General features: G+C 41.3%; 1 protein-coding gene across 1 annotated transcript in view; it reads right to left on the minus strand.

The window, feature by feature from the left end:
• Nucleotides 1-1,071: 1,071 nt before the first annotated feature.
• LOC105902801 (transmembrane protein 255B) overlaps nucleotides 1,072-22,719 on the minus strand; it is a 55,872-nt gene continuing 34,224 nt past the window's right edge. Inside the window, exons 6-8 of the mRNA XM_012830469.3 lie at nucleotides 21,731-21,816; nucleotides 20,425-20,584; nucleotides 1,072-4,041 (exon numbers count right to left, since the gene is read on the minus strand). Of these exons, the coding sequence (XP_012685923.1) occupies nucleotides 3,907-4,041; nucleotides 20,425-20,584; nucleotides 21,731-21,816 (381 nt within the window). The 3' untranslated portion in view covers nucleotides 1,072-3,906. The remainder of the gene's footprint in view (nucleotides 4,042-20,424; nucleotides 20,585-21,730; nucleotides 21,817-22,719) is intronic.

Raw genomic sequence — 22,719 nt, forward strand, 5'->3', positions numbered from 1 at the left:
TGATTAGCAGAGCGCTCACATGGGCGGCATCATACCCTCCATGGCACTCTTTGGTGCTTGCCAGCGCTACTGGGACACTGTTCCTCTGGCCTGCCCGTGTGCCAAGCCATGCCGTGGATCAAGGAGCGGCTTCATAATCGGCGCTAGCCATGCAACCAAAACGAAAACACGACTGTTCTTAACCAAAACCAAATGAATTTGCTGAAACACCAAAACAGTGACTTAAGCCATGGCTAACTGGGTCGGTCATTGTTCCGGGATGCCTCTGGGAAAAGGATGATACGTTAGCAATGTGTGTTTTGGATTTGTGTGTCTCTCATGGTCGTGCTTGTCGACGGTCCAAAGAGCCTCAGTGTGAAGAAACATTCCCAGGATTCACTCAGTCGGTTGACAGTTGTTCTTTCCTCTGGCACGCGGGCCGCTGCCTAATATATCGCCATTCTTACCCGTTTTGCCCATGCTCTGGCTTCTCATCTGGAATAAAGGCACTTCTGTGGACTGTTGAGGACATCCCCAGTTGGACCTCAGGGACATCAAAGTCTACCTGAGACTTGAAAACACTTTCAATCCAATTTGCCGGATGGACACATCACAGATCCTTTGAAGTAGAGAACTCAAAAACAGGACAGAAAAAAATCCTGGGAACCTAGTTCCAAGTTGTGCTGACAACTGGACTTTATGTACAAAATGTCAAGCGAAAATTTTTTCTCTGTCTCTATAATAATGGAGAAATGGGTTGAGAGAAATGACTGAGAATGACTTTGAGAAATGACTTTGTTTTTAACACACAGTACTATAAAATGATAGCCAAGTATAATTATCCTGTGCTTGTGTTTCTCATATTATAACAATGCATTTTTTAAATGTATCTTTTTCATGTTGAAGGACACTAAAAAAACTGCCTCAAATTAAATTGCCAACTAAACAAGTACAAACTGTCCATTATGCAAATAGAAATAAGTAACAATCTCACTTAAATGATTAGACTCGGTTATTCTAAAGAGCCACACAATGATTTGTTATAAACAGCTAATAGATATGTTATAGAACCTCTTATGTGTAATAACCTTTTACAGCAGTGCTGAAGGGGGTTCGTTTTATCTGAGGAATCTTCTTCTCTTTCATCAGGATTTGATGGTGAGATATAGACAGCCTATTAAGTCATCACAGGTGTTTCAGCACCTTCACAGCCTCCAACCCCAACACACACACATCTGAATGACACGACTGAACTCCCCCTATCTTACATGACAACTTTCTCTGTAGCCAAAGAAGCATTGTCCTCCCACATACACACCCACCCACACACACACACACATATTGACAGCTTCTTGCTCACTCAGATCTCTGTGACAGTGTTGCATCACTCCTTCAGGTCAGAGGGAGAGACACATTATAGAACCGAACAGAGAGACAGAGGAGAGGAGAGGAAAGGGGGATATAAAGACTGGAAATCTGTAGACAGAAAATAGAGAAACAGAGATAGACTAAAAGGAGATGAGAAGGGAGGAAAGGGGAGACAGATGTGGTGCCAGGGGATAAGTAAACGAAAATAAAAAATGAGCTTAGAGACATTTATCTCAAGGTGTAACAACACACATGCACGCACTAACGCACAAGCATACATACAATTACACAAATCTTTAAACATAGAGTACATTTGTGTGAAAGTTTTGCTAGATATCAGTGTTGATGATGTGTGGTAAATATCAGTGTTAATGATGTGTGGTAAATATTTATTGGTGAGACATTTGCATTCTGGATATAAAACAGACAAAGTAGACAAAACAGCCTTTGGTATTTAAAGTTTACTGGCGAATATAGTTTCAATGGTGGTATAAAAATGTCAGAAACTTGGCAACTTGTTTGATGATTTAGAAAAAAAAAAAAAACATTTTGCTGCTCACACTGCCCTAAAAGCCTTTATAAAAACATATCGTAAAAAGAAATCATCCTTATAAAGACTTATATTTACATTTCATGTACAGACATTTACATAAAAACAATCGCTCGGCCACCCAAAGGTCCTTCGCACTCCTCTCACAGCATGGCCTTCAACCAAGACTTGGACACATAAAACAATCCATTTTAAATATGAATCTCCATTCTAAAGCGTGCAGGACGACTCTTTAGTGCAGGACGAGAGTACATGCGTCATTAAAGGGGCTGTGCTTCATTTGCCTTGAGTGCAGCTTTCACTGCAAAGCCAGCTAGCAGTATAGAACATACTGTGTACAGAAAGAAGGAATGGCTCTTACCACTATATCAGGGTTTAACTGGAGCTGTTAAATAAAAACCTTTAGTTTCCTCAAAATAGGTCCTCTGTCATCTTATACTGCCTTTCCTTTAAGTACACTACTGTTTGGCAAAGAGGGTTACATATTGTGTTCTTTCCTAGCTTGTTCTGCAGTTGATACATCACAGGTCTATTTGGTATTCCACCGGTCTAATTGTGGTTCTAGTTGCTATTTTTCTGAGGAACACTGACTGCAGGTCTTATGAGGAACACTCAATATGTCCCTATATGCTTTTGATTTAGTTTGACCCATTCTGCATCACTATTGATGGTGGTAGATCAGATAACCATTTCACCTGTTACAGGATGATTCCATTTAGTGTGAATTGTTATGGTTCTATGTTTGTGTGACTAGCCAATTCCATGTGTCCATGTGATAGGTTGATTCTGTCAGTTGTAAACATGGGGGTAGTTCTATGGGTTCGTTTCCTGTTTTCCTTTGCTGTCGTTTTTTTTGTCAACCACTAGGGGGACTAGATTATCTGTGGGAGGGCAGGTGCCAGGAGAACAATCTGTTTTTTTTGTGTTTGATAAAAAGAGAGTACTCTTGAGCTGGGAAACTTCCGCTCAAAGGCCCGATGATTTTTTAATGCCAAAGGAAATTGAATAAAAAGTGACTTTTTTGGAAACTTGAATTGGAATGCCCAAGAAAGTACATAGAGTTTGGATTGGGACAGGAACCTATCCTTGTGTTATTAAGAAGGATCATGAATGTCTTCCATTTTTTGTTTGTTTTTGTGACTGGATTACGTTATTCCCTGGATATAATCTTTTCCCTTTTTTCTGCTGGATTTGGAATTAGACAGAAGTGAACTTTGAGTATTTTTCACTCGATATGAGAAACAAAGACTATGAGTAGACATGTTTTGTGTTTAAAGGCTCACTTTTTGTATTGCTGATATTCTACATGTTTGATAATGGTTTTGATTTTTTAAATGACTTCTTTTGTAAAAAAAAAAAAAAAAAAAAAAAAAAAATAATGTAATGACCTTTGTTGGCCCATTGCTGCTATACTATACCTATTGAATATATAGGAATGCTATAAACACCGGATGTTATGACTTTCCATGTGACTGTTCCTTTGCCTTGTGTTAGTGGTTCTATCTATCATGCAGTATAATATGTGAAATGGCTGAATGTCTGTAGCTTACACCCCACTACAGTATAGTGGTGCCTCTGTTCAGACGATGCTCCTCTCAATGCTGCCCTCAAACCTTCAACACCATCCCTCTGAAACGTATTCATTTTTCACACTTTGTGCTTAAAGACTGTGTTAATGGACAAGACAGGAGAGGTATGTGATGAGACAGAAATATACACTTTTTCAAATGAAATCCAATTTGGCATATTCACAAAGGAAAAGCTAATGTTACTGACCAAAACAAACACTGCTTTGGATTTGCAGGTTGGCCAGGTGAGATGTCGGCTACAGTCTTGTGGATGATCTGTCAGTGATTTCATTAGTCAATTGAAAGAGATGCACCTTGACAAACCTAAATGGTGACAATTCACAGCCTATGCACATAAACCAAATCTGATTTAATTTCAAATGTGCCGGATGAGGGTTGTTTGTGAACATGGGCTGGGGGTGGTCTCTGTGGCGATGGCCCTTAGGCGGCGTAGCCTTGCAGTCTGTAGGGCAGCATGTTGTAGAGGGGTGCGAACGGTGGGGGGTTGGGGTCTGACTGGGTGGTGCCCACGGAGTCACTTGCTGAGCTGCCCGCCGACAAGTACAGGGAGGCTCTCTGTGAAAGAGAGAGAGAGAGAGAGAGAGAGAGAGAGAGAGAGAGAGAGAGAGATGAGGAATGGAGAGAGAGGGAGCGAGAGAGAGAGACACACAGATAAATGGATAGAGAGGAGAAATAAAGAGAGAGAGAGAGAGAGAGAGAGAGAGAGAGAGAGAGAAGGGGAAAAGGAGAGAGAAAGAGAGAGACAAGAGTAAAGAGAAAAAGAATAAGGACCGGGAAAAGAAGAGCATCATTAATTCAATTCAATTCGGGATGAGCAGGATCTTAATGTACCTCAGGAAAATGAAAAAGAAGGAAAAGCAAAGCTATTAACGCAAGGCAGTGCTGCCAAGAGGGCAATGAGTCAGATGTTACAAAACACAGATTGTTATGATGACACTTTCTTTTTTTAGATAATACAGTCATTAATATTCATTAATTGATTATTAAAATGTCTTTCAACTCCCAGCCACTTGCCAACTCAATCACAATCCTACCCATAGACTCTCAGCATATCTGGAGTCTTTACTGCCGACAGATGTTGCGGCTGTAATGTGTTACACAAATGTTTTCTCCCATTCTATGTCTTGGGTAGCCTGACGATGTCATACTCATAATTTTAGTCAGAATATGAGTCTGATACTGCTCCAATGGGCTGTGATTATGGGGCGTGTTTCAACCGAACCAGGAAAAAAAATGCCTCTTCGCTAGGGATGAGACTCGAGAACCGGTTCTTTTTTAGAACCGGTTCCTAGTGAACCGATTGTTTGGACTCGTCGGCCAAATTCTTTAACGGTTCTGCTATCGGTCCTTTGTGGCGTTGCGCATGCGCGAACTTTTTTAGTTTCTTCTTCAGACTGCAGCAAACATGACAACTAGGCAGAAGCGTTCTAAAGTTTGGCTCTATTTCACACGACAAAAATGACACCTACGCCACTTGTAACCTGTGTAAAAAGTCTATTTCGTCGAAGGGAGGAAATACAACAAATATGAATAAGCATTTGAACACACAGCATGGAATTAAATTACAGGAATGTCATGTCTTCGATGCATGCAGCAGCTCAGCTAATGTCGGCGCTTCATCTCTTTCTGTCCAAGGTAAACTCTTCAAAAGTGATCACAACCACTCACTGTGTGAAGCAATTTGCCTTTATTGTGTGTAGTCGATCAAGTTATCTTCTGTCCCTTCGTTTGAAGCATACATTTTAGCTCCGGCATTGGTCTCCCATTATTGATCACTTCACGTTGGATTGAAAGTCCAGTTTTGAGAAATGTTTGATCGTAACGGTGTTAATTATCGGACGGCGTGTGTTATCAGCAAACGTTCGCGTTTTCGTGTCAACCCATTATTAAACTGAGCATATCGTCTTTTAATCCATTATTAAACTTAGCATATAGCTACGCTAGCTTGGCTATAGAATCTTCCATTTTCAGCCCCCTACATTGAGGCAGAGGTAGTGTTTGCCTCCCCTCTTAATGTGGCTTTATGTCAGCTCAGCAAACTCAGCGATTTTGTTAGTGCCATTTGTTTCATTGTGTAAACCAGCTTTCACTATATAGATAATCTCGATTTCCATCCAATTTAGCTGATGAAGTTCAGTCAGAACGTCTAGCCCATCCTTTCTTCGAGGCAGGGAAAAATAAAATTACCGAGGAGAGGATCAACGAATGTCACCGAGCAGTGACTAAGTTTGTGGTGAAAGGTTTGCACCCTTTTACTACGGTAGATGCCCCAGATTTTCGTTAGGTTAATTTCTAGGAACATGTTTAAATTAAACAGAATACATTTGATTTAAGTTATGTAAGTTTCATTTTAAGTTCAAGAGGAATATGTATAAATGTTTTTGGTTATTATTTTTTTTAATGTGTATATACATACTGTATATGGTGTGTGCAGCATTATAGAAAATTATATAAAAGAAAATTAATGTAAATAAACCCGTTTGTGCTCTTTTTTTCACCCCTTGCCCAATAAGAATCGATAAAAGAATCGATAAGGAATCGAATCGATAAGCAGGAATCGATAAGGCATCGGAATCGTTAAAATCTTATCAATTCTCATCCCTACTCTTCGCTCAATTGGATATATCTAGAACCAATCAGAGCAACGTAGTATGACCATAACGTAGACCATGGGGCCAGCTGATACATTAAACTTTTACCGGATCCCGTAGGAAGGACGGCAAAAACATCTTTTCGATCGACAAATGCCTTGATCGCGTTTCTCTGTTCCTCTTTCAAAATGAATGTGCTGTCAATGTCTTCTAAAACAGACTCGAATCACCACATTTCAGCTCTCCAACGGCAGCCATGTTTGTTGAAAACAAATTCACCCCAAAAGCTCTTTGGTGACGTGGTTGATTACGTTACGGTTGATCATCTGTCCATCATCGTATAAAGCCCGCCTTGACAATTTGATTGGTACGGCAATGTCTGTCCGCAGATAATTTCTCCTCAATGGAGTAATGCCAGACCGAACTTCCCAACCAAAAAAATTGTGGGCGGGGCTAAGTTCGGTCTGGTATCCAGGCTATGTCTTGGGAGCAACTGCAAGAACAATACATGACCTAGTACATTGATGTGGCTTAAGGTATAATCTTCTCTCCCTCTCGCCCTCCTTCACTCCCTCTCTCTGCACTCCACCATAATCTGTGAGAATAGCTCACTTCATGAGAACATTTATTTCTTGGCAGTTTGCCTGGCTGCAATTTTTTTCCCACCTAAAATGTTTCTTTCCATCTTATTTTTAAGTGCCCTATTCTACAGTGGCGTGTGTGTGTGTGTGATCTGTCCGGGTGCCAGGGGATGTTTTGCGCTGTCATCACTCCAAAAGCAACAGTGCGCTGCGGGGCGCGTGCTCCGGCATCGATAAGCGTGACGAGATTCCGACGACTCCCAAATGCAAGCAAAGGGGGTGCATTTGAGGACAAGAGGTCAGCACCAGTCAGGAAGTGGTGCCGCTGTACATGCGGAGTGTCATGCAAGTCAAAGGCATGAGTGAATTGTGGGTAGAGGACAGGGCCCTGGGATAGGGGTTTACACTGGAAATGAGTGGATAGGAGGGGTAAGGGGAAGAACCAAGAGACTGAGAACATGTAACGCTGGCCTAAGATCTATGATCTAGATCTCAGGTTCTTAGGGGTTCTCCAGGGTTCTTAGTCCTGCCACTGGGGCCTCCCTGCACTGATCATTTTCTGTCTCTACCTGCTCCAAGCACACCTGCTTGAACTCTGTAGTCAAAATACCTGTGGAAAACTAAACCATGTGTGGCCAGCTAATCAAGAGTGCCACTGATATGTCCAGTTAGGAATACAGAGAAGAGAAAGACCGGAAGGCCTACAGGACAGGAGTCAATGTACAGTATACAGCACTCACACTGTCAATGTAAACAGCACTCACACTGTCAATGTATACAGTATTGTCACTCGTAATGTATATAATGTCACTGTCAATGTATATAATGTCACTGTCAATGTATACAGCACTCACACTGTCAATGTATACAGCACTCACACTGTCAATGTATACAGCACTCACACTGTCAATGTAAACAGCACTCACACTGTCAATGTATACAGTATTGTCACTCGTAATGTATATAATGTCACTGTCAATGTATACAGCACTCACACTGTCAATGTATACAGCACTCACACTGTCAATGTATACAGCACTCACACTGTCAATGTAAACAGCACTCACACTGTTAATATATACACGCTGCCACTGTCAATGTATACAGCACTCACACTGTTAATATATACAGTATTGTCACTCGTAATGTATATAATGTCACTGTTGATGTATACAGCACTGTCACTGTCAGTGTTAATGTCTCATATTCACACTCTCACAAGTCCAGAGTAACACAGCCTAAACTCGTGAAGGCTTATCGGCCGAGGACATTTTCTGGACATTGGCCTCACTGCTCCGCTGCATGGCTTTCTGAAATGATAAGACTGCTATGCTATGAGGGGTTCTCTGGTCACTGGTTTCATGCATCACTATAGGTCTGGCCAGTACCTACTACTTGTCAAAGAACAACCCAATTCTGTTGCAACTCTACCTTAGCGGTGTCTGGCCCATATCCATTACCAATGAATCAAGGTCATTTTTATTTTATTTTTAAGTATCGTAAAGCATGAATAAATATATTGTGAATGAATGTTAATTATTCAAATATAGATACTATGTAATTGTACTGCAATGTCACTGGGCTTCATTATGAATGCTTCATATACATTGTTCATATTATGCTAAGGATGTGCCTCAATGCTGTTGTTTTAAATAATTCTCTGATTTAATTTTTTACTTAATTTCTGAGTTGTATAATGTGTTTTGTTTATTTATTTTGTCTGTTTGGTTTTGTTATGGTTTGTTTATTTATTGTTCATCTGTATTATGTACCCTCAATGAGGGCATTGCTGCAAAAGAGCCCTGTGCTCAGTCAATTCTCCCTGAATAAATAATGATTATGATGATATATGTATGTCGTCTTTATATAGCGCTACCCATAACTAGTGGAGACTCACCGGGTACAGCTGACCTCCAGGCTGTGCACTTGGGTCTGCCAACAGAGGTGCCGAGGGGAGGGAAACAGGCTCTCCAAGGGGGCTAAGAGGGGCAGAGCGCCACCCTCTGGCCAGTGCAGGGCTCACCATGCCATTTTTCTGCCAATCCAAAGTACGCGGCCAAATTAGGAACAGAGAAACCTGAAGACATTCTAAGTTCATGCAACAATAGCCACACAAGTGGCTGGAGTAGACATGTTGGCACCACCTCCAATGAAAACATTTAATGTACACTTCCTATAGGTTAATGGGGTCTCTCATGACATCCTCTGAGACTTACAAAATGAAGCACAAAGTCTTTTAAGCAAAGCCAAACATGAGTACAGCGCTCTTGGGATGTCTCTGTATTGCTGTGTATTGAAAGGTTGAAAGCTGATGGGTTTGATTTAAGCAATAAGGTACTCGAGGCAGTACTGTATCGTCAATAATGTACTGTTCAAGGGTGTTGTTAGGCCCGACGCGTAGTGGAGGGCCGGCAAACCCTTGAACAGTACATTATTGACGATACAGTACTGCCTCGGGTACCTTATTGCTTTTATAATACGGTTGCCAGCGACATTATAAATAGTACGCTGCCTTTCAGTTCAAAATAGTTGTAGCCACCAAACGTTGTGTATCGCATTTCAGTAGCCTAGAGAAAATAGTCCCCGTAGGTGTGGCTGTTGCTATGCAACAGACAAACAGCATTGGGAACATCACGTTTGTTAGCCTAGCACCAAAAGTTTGTTGATGATTAGCTAGGAGATCGACATTCATTTGTGCGTCGTCTGAAAACATCCCAGGTCTCCTTGCCAGATCATGCACCATCTCATTCAAATCAACCACTCTTTATAAATCATGCATTAATCAAGCATTTTTGTATGAGATTGCACGCAATTAATGAGTATTGTTACATTGGCGTATGACTACTAGCTGCACAGGTATTGATTTAATTCTGTCCACTGAAGAGTTGGAAAATGTGAGTTCTTATATGCCCGCATTACTTCTAACACACATGGTTCATTCACTCATTACTCCTGACCAATACCACTACTGGTTTTTAACTTCAAACAGGGCCATCTGGTAGTACTCTTGGCTGCGGCAGTGTGTTCCCTCCCCTTCCTGTCACCAGCACCTCCAGTGGTGGAGGTGCTGGTGACAGGAAGGGGAGGGAACACACTGCCGCAGCCAAGAGTACTACCAGATGGCCCTGTTTGAAGTTAAAAACCAGTAGTGGTATTGGTCAGGAGTTCTATTGCCCTGGGTTAGCCCTGGGTTGCCCTGGGTTAGGTCCTGGCCTTGGTATCCATAAGCAGGCTTCTTGGCCCCTGTCTATTCCTCTGTAAGTCTGACGGTATGAGTTAGGATCACAAGCTCTAGACTAGGTCTGTGCCAAGCACTATTTATATTTCATCATGTTTTATTTTTGTTTCTTTCTTGGATTAAACTCGTTAAGGTCACCCCAGTCTCCGGAGTCCATCTGATAGAAATAGAATTTCATGCTTCATTTAAATTCTCCTGCAAGGGCTGTGTGTCCCGTGGTACATCTTGTCTAGTGAATACACACACTGTTCCCGAACTCCCAAATGGATTCACTGAAACATTATTCATGCTGCGCTCAGCTAGCTCCGCTCCAAAAACACCGTGGGCTCAGTTGAGGCGTTCAGAGGCGAACAAGCCTATGAGGTATGGACCTGTAACAAGGCATCCAGCCAGCAGGGTCTTCAGAGAACCCGACTCACTTAGGATTGTACTGTTTGTTTTTAATGCTATGAATGGTCCAGTTCCAGCCTACATTTCGAATCTCCTGACCCCATCTGGTTTTACATTGATCTCATTTTAAATCGAAAGGTGATCGTTGTTTGTCCTAAATTATGGAATAGCCTTCCATTTTATACAAGATCTTCTGCCTGCTTACAGACTTAGGGTTAGACCAGACTAGAAACATACTTTTACACACTGACTTTCCCTGGATTGTAAATTGGTGTTGTACTCTTTTTAGTGCATTTTAGTTCAGTCTGAGGTTGCTTTATGGTTTTTGGTCCTACTCCTAATTCTAATCCTTTTCTAATTCTAATCAACATTTTATGGTTGTATTTACTGTATGTATTACCAATTTCACTTTTATTACTTGTAGATTGGGCTTACTTATCTTCTTTTTCATTGTTTATATTCCTTTTACTCATATACATCCATTTTATTAGGTATTTAGTATGTATTTTTGTCTTATTATGTCTTTAATTCTTTCCACTTTTATCCTTTTTTTGTTTTAGTAGTTTATTTCTTTTTATTTCCTTAAATACTTGTTTAATTTCTAATTTGTATTTCTATTTAACTTGACTGGAAAGCACTTTGGTACAATTCCTGTGCAACTCTATATAAATAAAGTTGATTTGACTATCTATAAAAGCATACTCTTCACACACCCACCGGGGACCCTGAGGTCTGCTGCTGGACTGAGAGTGAGTTTTAGAATGACTGGTTCAGCTTCTGGCCGAGGAATCTGAACTGGATGCTCTCGTGTAGCTGGCTGCCTGTTTGCAGTCCCTTGGTTGATAACTATGCATAGTTTTTTCCGGTATATATTCAAGCTCTTTTGGGCACAGAGCTGTCTTTTAAAAGAGGAAGAGATGACATCATTATGTTTTTGGTAAGACCACCACAATACACAAACACATTTTTGTAATGTTGCTGTGGCAACTTTGGTGTTCATTTGATGATACTTTTGGAGAGTAAAGTGACATATTACCCAGCAAATGCACCCAGACATGGCACCACCATGGTAAGCCATTGAATAACCATTGAGGGGTAATTTTTCAGGGAAAGCATCACCTCACATGAGACCCCCCACTAACCCAGACTGCTCATCCACCCACTAACTGGCCCAAATGCTGTGATCAACTGGGGACCATAAGTGAACAATAGAGCCTGCCATTTTAAAATCGATTTACTAGCTTACTGTCCTTCAGAGCTCTGATGAGCACATGTTCAATGTCATCAGTCCATAGGGCATTATCCTGGCAAGTCCTTGTGCTGGCTGATTTTAAAGGGAACTAGTTCTCTGAAACAAAGGCAAGTTACATTTTCTGGAAAGCCTTGGCTTTTTTCAAAACCCAAACCACATATCTAAGCAGTATGTTTCCGAAAACATCCTTTTCCATTTTTTGGCTCTCATGAGGCCAGCGGGCCCTAATTTAATAGATGTGCACAGTGGGTTCTTACATACAACAAAGATTTGCATCGCGTAAAGCTTTTTTGATTACTAGGGGCACATTCATTTGGTAATTTCATAACATGCGCAAAGAGTTAAGTGCCTTCAACGACGGACCAACGCCTCATTGGATGTGTCTGATCAAAAAGGGTGGGCATTTTGTGTAAATTGTTTTGAGGAAGGCACACTCCTATTTCCTTATTTTCAAAGTCTGATAGGCACATCTTATCTCTACACAGTTAGACAGCATAGCGCCGAGTACTCAGTTACCTACTAAATTGACTGATCCCTCAACAGAATATGTTAAAAGACTATGTACATAGTCTGATAAAAAGACTATGCAGTTAGGCACAACAACGCTCTAGGCTGCACAGACAGTGTATCAAATAATCCAACATCATGCCTTCAGTAATGCGCAACAAAATGAGACACAAAAGTAATATTTGGTTTTGTATTTTACCACATACTCACTGAGTTAAGAGCACTGGTCAACGCGTCTTTCTCTCATTTACCGTTCTAAAGTAGCCTAACGTCAATGTACATGCAATAGATGGGATGGGATCATTGTCGTAAAATATTGACATCTTTTCTCTGTTTATTAAATGTATTTTGAGTCCAGTAATGTTGTTTAAATTATAGTAGCACTTCACTTCTTTTCAGCAGTCAGGTGAGAGTAATCGCTCAACGAAAGAGCAGGAAAGGGTCATCGAGTTCAACACTGCCTATAACATAGTGAGAGAGGACAAGAGTGCACAAAATTTTAATCCCAGATCACACTGATGAAGAAGCATGTGTTGAAACACCAAAGGCAATCAATTACAACACATACAATAACCATTCAAAACACAAAGTACATGTAAAAACATACATGCTGTTGTTATGCGTGGCATTTATTTCATAACATTTCTGTAATGTTCTCTTTTAGAAAAATGACCTATTTTGTCAGCCATTGCTCACGGCAGAGAAACTTAGCAAATGTCTCAGTCTCAAGACACTGTCCATCTTTACAAACCAGGGTATTGAAACGCACACAACTATTCATCAGCATGACAGACATTGATCAATGCCATGCTGTACCAAAAACAGAAGGGTGTGACCACATCATGCACTGGGGCGACCAACTGAAAAAGACAGCCTGGGGCCCTGGAGCCACAACCCTGTGTGCATCTGCAACACCGACAATGTGGTGCCAATTAGAGATCTACAGATCCACTCGGGTTCTTTTCTGCCATCGAAGACCAGAAAAAACCATCTGCTTAATGTACAGAGATCACTCACACACGCACGCACGCACACACACACACACACACACACACACACACACACTGGCCATGGATGGATTAATGAGCATCTAGGTAAACCACAGCAGTCCAATCACTGTCATTCACTACCTTGACCCCTTGGGAACATGCAGCTCATCTGGGCCCATCCACAACACATGAGAACATCTCCATCTCATCTCTCTCTCTTGTCCTCTCTTGCCTCTCTATCCCCTCCTCCCTTCCCCTTTAACTTACACAAGACTCATGGTTGTTTTTCTTTCTGTTTATATGTGCCTGTGTTTCTGATGGCCGCTTTTACTTAGCAAATTTCTTTCATTCTTTCCCGCTTTCTTCTTATTTGTTTTCTCACTCACCCCCACCACCACCACCTCCTCCTCTTCGTTCTCTCTCGCAAGGCCTCTTAACGTAATCTAGCCATTACTTTAGTTAACTTGTTTCAGCAGAGACATGAAACATATGACTCCAGATACAATCTCCTTTCGTCCGCAGTGACATTTACAATTAAACTTTCGCCCTGAGGAGAGAAGGTCTGCCAGAGCACAGCTCATTCTCCCTGCCTGCCTGTCTGCCGGCCTGCCCTCCCCACCACTAATCTTCCGAGAAGCACAGGGAGCACTGGGAAAATCATAACAACGCAATGAGCTCGTACACAACACAGGCAATGCGTGAGGAATGGTCGTTATGTGGAATAGACTAAACACACGTGTGCTGCATACTCTCTCTCACACACACACACACACACACACACACACACACACACACACACACACACACACACACACAATTCTGAATTCTGATAAATCTATGTATCCACACTACTTGACTTTGAAGAGAATACATATACTGGAGCTGGAAGTACTTCTGTCTTACAGTCCCCTTCTCTGCTTCTGTATCTCTTTCCCTCTCCCCTCCTATGCTACAGTTCATATCTCTCTTCCAGACTGCACAACTCTGTCCTGCTAAGTCTCCCACTCTCCTGTGCGTCCCTAATCTCTCTTATCTTCCCTAAACTCTCTCTATCGTGCTTCTCTCTCCATCCTCTTTTCCTTGGGCCTCCCCTCTTCCCTGTTTCTCTGTCTCCCGCTACCACCACAATGCCTATTTTTTCTTGGTACGTCTCATCCGTAAGGAGTTCCAGGGACTATTTATGGCCACTTCCTGGAAGCTCCATCCTGTTGCAGTTTAGTTGTTCAATGTGAAATGTGGGCTTTTTCGGGGAGGCATACACCAATCAGTTAATGCAGGGGTCTCAAACTCAAATTACCCGGGGGCCGATGAGCGTCCAGTCTGGTCATTGGGGGGCCAGATTTTTTTGATCTGTTGGCTTGCCTATCACAATACTGTAGATACCACTTTTGAGTTGGCAAATCTACCATGTGTGATCAGTGGTACAATGGTTAGTGTTGTTGAATAACAAGCAGCTGACCTGAGTTTCAATTCCTGGGCAATGCAAGATGCTCTTTGGATAAAGGTGTTTGTTAAAGTTGCTCTTTAGGATCACTTTGTCCCATTGATAGCCCATGACTTACATATACAGCAGTAATAGTGGGATAATGCCTTCATCGACAACTACATTTATATTTTTCCTTCATACATGCACATTTCAAAGCAAATGCTGTACTGCACCACTTTTGTATAGTTGGTAACTGAATAAAGTTCAAGCAAAATTCAGAATCATTTTATTTTATAAAATAAATGTATTTATAATAAATATATTTCAAGTGTATAATTTATCTGTCAAAATACAGCATCTTTCCATTTATAGTGATCTAAAATTAACAGTTTACTGAAATGCTGATCATTGATGGTGCACCGTCTGTTATTCCTCGGAGCGACTTCAATGACAGACCAGCATGCTCCATTGCGTCACACAGTTGCTCAAATACATCCTTGGCTGTGGTACGGCCTTGCATTGTTTTTACACAAAGTAATTCCTCTGTCACTTCAAACTGGTTGTTAACACTGCGGAAAAAAATCTCGAGCTAAGCATTATCATTTATGTCAGTACTCTAGAGCCACGAAATACGCACTGCAACTTTTGCTTTTGACACGCAGCTAGATTATTATTTTCTGATGATGACCGCCAGACTAAACATAATCCCGTTTATTATTCAGTTACTTGTCAAAACGATGGAAGACATTCCTCCAAAATACCTACTTTAAATGATTTTGTTGCCATTTCGTGACTTCTGCTAAGAAAAAAATCGTTCTTCACGCAGATAGATCTTTAAAGTTCCAGGTGTTGCATAGCAACGCATTACTTGCTGACTTCAATTCCGTTTCCATTACGTTAAATGACTGGACTACTTGCGGAATTATATGAAAGACGTGAATTAGAAGCACAAAACGGAAAAAAAAATGGAACTTTTTGCAAAATTCTGAGAAACCGGCGGGCCGGATTAAATCGCTTGGCGGTCCGGATATGGCCTGTTGGCCGCAGTTTGAGACCCCCGAGTTAATGGCTTTTACAACAGCATCTCTGCAGTCAGTCTACGGGCACACACACCATCCCACATATCAGCTGAGATGGCAGGATACCTTGTAAGGTTGTAAATGGCTGCCTAGGTTTACAGGACATCTGGCACATCCTGTCTCCCCTCCTCCCATAGTTCATTCTCTTTTACGATTCCCTGTTACAAAAATGGATGGTATTTTCATGAGTACCTCTGTGTGTGTGTGTGTGTGTGAGTGTGTGTATGGGTGGGGCGGGGGGGGGTGTTCGTCTATGTATGGGGCATGCATTTCTGCAAACAATTAAACTTGGTGTGCATGTGTGTCATGCTCATGAGTTTGCATATGCATATGTTCATTATGCATGTAATGAGTATGTGTGAGCGCTAACAAAATTAGTTTTACTGCACTGTGTGTGCTACAGCTCAGTGTGTCTTTCAAACTAGGCAATTTTCACTCCCACTTCACACAGCGCTCTTGCATTCCCCTTAGACCTGTGAAATATACATATGTAGGGACGTTCAAACCCACTTCACACACCCCTTGCATACCCCTTTGACCTGTGAATTATACTCAAAAATCTGTCTACAGGTGTTCCCCAGGGTTCAATCCTGGGTCCACTTCTTTTCAGTCTTTATATTAACGATTTACGTATGAGGTTCTGATGTACGCAGACGACACTGTGATCTTTGCGTGGGGTAAGAATAATGTAGAGGTCGCTGCTAGGCTTACAAAGGTCATGGTTGATGTGTATGACTGGTTAAACAAATGTTGTCTTCAGCTCAACACTTCCAAAACCGTTGCTATGTTTTTTTCTAAAACCAGCAAGTCTCACACTGAACCCGATGCTTTTATTTCTGATCAAAGAATCAAGATTGTGAAGGAATACAAATATCTTGGTATCTTGATGGATAATCAACTTACTTTTAAAAAACATGTTAAAAAAATATGCAAAAATAAAAAATTCTCCTTGGCCAACTTTAGGCATCTAAGAAATCACATGTCCACCGAAGCTGCTAAAATGTGCATGTTCTCTCTGATTTTATCTCACATTAACTACTGCTTAACCACCTGGTCTACTGCCAACTCCACTACCCTTAAACCAGTCATGTCTCTTTACAAACAGGCTCTCAAAATACTTGACAAAAAACCTAAATCACACCATCACTGTTCAGTCCTCCATAAGTACAGACTTTTAAGTTGGGACAACCTGATCACATTTAAGTAACTGCTGTTTAATGTTCAAAATCCGTTTTGACCTGGCCCCCCCACCACTATGCAGCCTAGTCAAGTTTAGAACAGCAGCAACCAATGCTACTCGAGGGGCAGCAAGAGGAGACTGTGAAATTCCTGGACAGTCGGTTTTCTCAGTTAGGTCAGCCCGGGAATGGAACCATCTCCCACAGAACATTCGAGAATCAACATCATTCAACTGCTTTAAAAGAAATCTCAAAACATGGTTGATAAATAACCAAAAATAGGATCATTAGTGGGTAAGCAGTAGCATTATTTTTGTTTACCACTTGTTTGTATACTCATTGTTCTTTCCATTCTACCCATGGTTAAGGACTAAGTGGAGCTTGTGTATTGGGATTTTGTGTTTGATATATTGTAACTTAATGCCTTTTTTTTTAGGTTGTATAGCCTTTTTTCACTCTGGCAGGGGGACTGCCAATGGAAACTATCCTTTTGGCTATAATTGGGTGCATTTACATTTTAATGTTCATGAATGTACACTGTCCCTTTTGATCAAATAAAGTTAACTGACTTACTTACTAACTTATGTAGGGACATTCAAACCCACTTCCCGTAGAAAAATAGGAACCAGATTGAAATTAAAATCCACTTATTTTCAAATGTATTTATGAGTTCACATGCACAAGCATGTTCTCCGAGCAAAACGAATTACACCAGCTGCATAAACCAATTACAAACAGCTGCAAAAGCTGCGGTCGGAAAACCTTTTTTTTGTGCAAAATAACTAAATATCTAAGTGGCAGCCATGATAAGAGCTGGTTAAATTCTCTTTCTCAAATTGTCGAAGGTGCTTCAGTGCCTCCTTTCTCATCTCCTTTATTTTTTCTGTCAAGTGCTGGTCTGCATTCTTGCTAGTTTGTGCCTCGAGAAGCTTCAGCCAAGGTATCTAGCTTGCTGTTCGCCTGCATCCCTCGCTAGCTAGCCTGTTTTCTCCTGAGCTAGGTAGCTCATTACAGTTTTTCTCGATTGCTTTCACACATTTAGCGAATCATGGGTCAACTTAATCTAATGCTCACATCTTCTTTGCACAGCAAGAGTCTTCTCTGGCGAATGGGTTAACTATTTCTCATTGCTTTCACACAAATTTCTTTGAGTTTTAACACACTTTTCAAAACAGTTAACACACTTCTCAGAGAAAGACACGGAACCTAATTGAATAACCATGTCAACACATTGCAAACACCTAGTAGCAGCCAACTGAAACTGCTCTCTATATTCTAAATATCGTCAGCATCTGTGTGAACTCTCTGTGCACAACTAATCAAGTAGTTCTCAACCTCTAAAAGAGGTCAAAAGATTGAAGTTGATACCAAGAATGGATCGAGGAGGCCACCACCAACAACCTCAGCAAGGACAAGGACGAGGACAAGGAAGAGGCCGTGGTAGGGTAGAGGGGCCCCTGTCAGGGAACGTGGCGTTCGTGTAAGATGCTCTAATGAAATTACAGTAGGGCAACAGTCATTTATCACCTATTCAATCATGACCTCTCCATGAGAGAGGCTGGCCAAAGGGTTCAGCCATACCTGAGCCGTCATACTGTGGCATCAATTGTTTGTACGTTCGGCAATGACAATGACACTTTGCTGGCCTTTGCAGTCAATTTACTGTACTGTGTTTCACTGTATTTGCACTCTTGGCAACAACCATTTCTATACTTTTGTAAAGTGTGTTGCCACAATACAATGTAGTACTATAGTTTCACTAAAGTAATTAACAACATATACGGTAGAAGTCTGATTACTGTATATTTACAGACTATTGCATTATTTTTACAGAATCAACACACTGGCCCACACTGGTGGCAGGGGGAGAATGTTCACTGCAGAACAGATTTGACCTTTTTACTGTAAATTGAAACCTGTCATTTTGACTTCTTACAGTATATACATGTAATGTGGAAAAATGACTGCAATAAATATTTTTGTGTCAGAATCTTTGCCATTTTGTACACAGTAGAACAAATGTAAATCAATGGTGTTGACAGGTGCTTGTTTAGAATATCTTTTACATGTATAGTATTTAGCAATACAAAAACAGAACAACAATATTTTTCTGTATACAAATTTTCAGATTTCAAATACTTTCTGACAGTATATTCCCTAAGTAAGAGTGCTCAGTACAAAACCCAAATTGTAGTATGTTGTCAGTGGTAAAATAGTCAATACTGTGAGGGTGTTGCACAAAAGTTGAAGTGATGGTTTCAGAGGTTGATATTGATAGCTGTAGTTTGAGTTTTGTTATCCATTGTTAAATAAATGAGAAAACATACATTTTCAATTGAGCACAAATTGTAGGTTTTGATGGAAATATTTGGTTTTGATGGGTGTGTGATAAGTTTTGAGAAGGTGGTGTCATTCTGCAAACATCATAAAGTGTTTTGGTCGTTTCAGCTTATGTTAAGGGCTGTGTGTGAGCTGTTTTGAAAATGTAAACAGTGAATGGAAAAATGTGCCAAAGCAATCGAGAAAAACTGTAATATCCAGGAGGACAGCATTGCCAAACAATTTTTTATGCTCACAAAGGACACACGGGGTGAAACCCACTCACAAATGAAACTACACACACCCTGTTTTTTCCGTTAACCCTTTCTTTGTCCACAGTTAAGCCTACACGCTGTTTCATTTCCACAGGTTACGTTTAAACTCATTTCTCCATATGAAGTCAACTTTTTTACTCTCTAGCTAATGCCTTGAATTACTTATAAGTCTTTAAAACAGAGTAATGTAATATTGTTGACTTTACTGCTTTCAGTAGACAACCTTATCAGCCTTATGCCAGGAACCTCTCTTGCTGTTTAACTAGCATCTCCATCAAACCCTAAGTGCACCTCAGGCGATGGCATAGGGACTCAACCCACCCTTTAAGGATTGGTGCAGGCACCACGGCAACAAATAACTGTCTGTTCAGGTTAACGCCCCGAAACTCTGAGACAGTGGTCCTCTGACACCTTCATACTGTCGAGATCAGATTTACTGGATGTTAGACAGATCAGAGCGCCCTCTCTTTCTTAACCGTGTTCATATAGGCCTGGCCAAGTAATCCTTATTTGTTTGCATCCTTCGGGGTGTATGCAAGGATCCTGCCTGACTCCTGACGATAGTGCAGTTGACTGCTGCAAGAGGCTTTAGGGCGCTTGTGTACTTGTATATCTTAAGCAAATTCAGAACTCAAACTCATAAAAATGTTAATGTTACAAATGTTACAGATTTGTCACACAACTTCTGCCAAATGCTACAGATAAATGTTTCCATAAAACACAGGTTGCAATACCAGCATTATACAATTAACAAGTAACTATCCACATGTGTGTACACTACAAAACTAAATTATTTACACACCTCCCTGGAATGTGTTTTCCTAAAGCCTTGATGAACAATTACCACCGTTAAATCATTTTGAGCTCTCTTTCTCTCTCTCTCACTTATTTACTATGGTGGTTGCTCACTGATACTTTTGGAATATTCAACCCTGAAAAGCTGAGAGCGTGTTCCACAACAATCCCTATGAGTGAAGGAGAGAGAAGACGTTGATGTTTTTTTTAACTGTGATTTGTATTTGGCATATATGGATACTGTGCTTTACTGTGGTCTGAAGGGCTTTTTTCCTGGAAATGTCCATGTTCTTTTGTGTGTACAGTCCTGCCACTCACCAGGTCCTTGATGCTTCCCAGTACAGCGGTGGCCATGATGGCTAGCACGAAGGCTAGCAGGTTTAGGCTGGTCAGCAGCCACATGCACACGTAGAGAGAGAGGACCTCCTGGCAGCTCTGCACCCCCACGAACTCATAGTAGTTATTCAGGTAGCCACCACTGCAAAGCAAAGCAAAACCACACAGTAGAAAGATGGAGAGTCAAAGACAAAGAGTTAACTTTAACATCCTAAAAAGAACCAGCTCCAGTGGCAAAAATACAAGTGGGTGTAAAATGAGATGGTCCCTGTACTGTAAATTAAAGACCACCTGAATAAGTTTGTACCGAAGCCTAAGTGTTAATTACGTTAAGTTGAAGTATTCAGTTGACACTTTTGTCCAAAAGTATGTAGTATGTAAATCCACTGCGTATGTCAGATGACTGGTGTTGACCTAAGACAATGGATGAGATGTATGGATCGAGCGCTTTCAAGTGCTTCTGTTATGACAAGCGCCTCCCTGCCGTTGGAATCCTCGGCTTCCAGTAATGGGGCAGGAGATGTAGTAAATCCATTGCTTTTCCAAGTGTTATACACATTTTAGAGAACAGGACCACATGCCAAGAGCCATTACCATTTTACAGCCATTTCTAAGGAAGACTGGGTTGTGGGGGTGCAATCATATCATGGCGTTTGTTTGATCATGTCATGATCAGACTAACAGTCTTGGTGTGGTTTATACTAGATCTCTGGTATGTAGCAGTGGTGACACAGCTGTCTAGACAAGGACTAAGAACTTGGGGCAAAGGAAAGAAACTGTTTTCAAGCTATTTGTTGCACAATTGGCTCTTCGATTAAGCTAAGGTGATAAGTGGTCTCTTGGGAGAAAAACATGTCTGCATCTGGATTGTTTTCAATCCCTTCATTGAGAACCTGGAAATGAAGCAAGACCCCATAATGACTGTCAATTCACCAGACTTCACCACTTCCCCCTACTCTGTAGTTTATGACTCTGTAGTTGGTGTTAGTATTCTAAGGTCCTGGTGTGGGTGTGTAAAATGGAAAGAGAGACAGAGCAAAAGACAGAGAGAGATACAGAGAGAAGGAGATACAGAGACTGGTGGAGACAGAGAGAGAGATAGAGAGTGTGTGTGTGTGTTTGTGTGTGTGTGTGTGTGTGTATATGTGTGCGTGCGTGCGTGCGTGCGTGCGTGCGTGCGTGCGTGCGTGCGTATGTGAGAGAGACAGGCAGAGAGAGTGAGTGACAGAGAGACAGACAGATAGACAAAGAGAGACAGAGAGAGAGAGAGAGAGAGAGAGACACTCACTTGGCGCAGTCGTACAGGTCGCAGCAGTAGCAGGTCCCGCTGCGCACCTTCATGTTACACGACTCCATCAGGCCCTGGCAGGGCACCTGCAGAGGGAACACTGAGTGAGTACTGACCACACCAGCCCTGACCTCCATAATGTCCTGTGTTTGCCCCCCACTCTGAGCACAACCCCGGCTATCAACCACAACTCTAACAGGGACCCTTACGCTTGACCTTAAAATGAACCCTAAGACGGACCCTCGTGCTGACTTTCACTCCAACTCCAACCATGTTCCTGATTGCACACCTACTTCTGATTCTGATCGTGAATCCCTTTCAAAGATCCAGGGTGCCTGTCCGCGGAGTAGTGAAGCTGGCCAAATGCATGGAAGCATTTAAATGAGTGTCTCAAGCAGAACAATCAACAATCAAAGCAACAGTGCTAATATCATTACATTTGGGGCCAAGGGAGGGGCTTTTATTTTCCAAAACATGCGCACGCGCACAAGCACACGCACACGCCCAAACACACTCATACACACGCACACCTGTCTTTTCATAACACGATATAATAAATAATATAATAAACAATTCCATGTGAGATTTCCATTCCAAGTTCAATGATAATTTTCTCTTTACAGTTTTTCTCAATTGCTAACACACATTTTTTGAAAGCATGCCTCGTTTCCTCAAAACTCTAAACACAAATCCCAAAACCACTCACACAAAATGCAAAACCCTTTATACATCCTGCAAAAGGCAACTTTGCTTTCAAAACAGTGTTATGTCACCTCAAAAGGGTACTTTGTTTTCTAATGAAAAACACAGCCCATTATATGAGTAGACATTCTAAGCATCGATTGAACACTGATGTGCTCAATGGAAAACACTACTATGAAATGGGAAAACACCAGTATGAAGGCCTTATCAGGAACATTATGTTACTATACGCTTACTCCTGTAGTAAAATATAACTGTACAATGTTTTTACGAAAATATAAAACAAC

Source organism: Clupea harengus, chromosome 9 (assembly GCF_900700415.2).
Source record: "Clupea harengus chromosome 9, Ch_v2.0.2, whole genome shotgun sequence".
Taxonomy (NCBI): Eukaryota; Metazoa; Chordata; class Actinopteri; order Clupeiformes; family Clupeidae; genus Clupea; species Clupea harengus.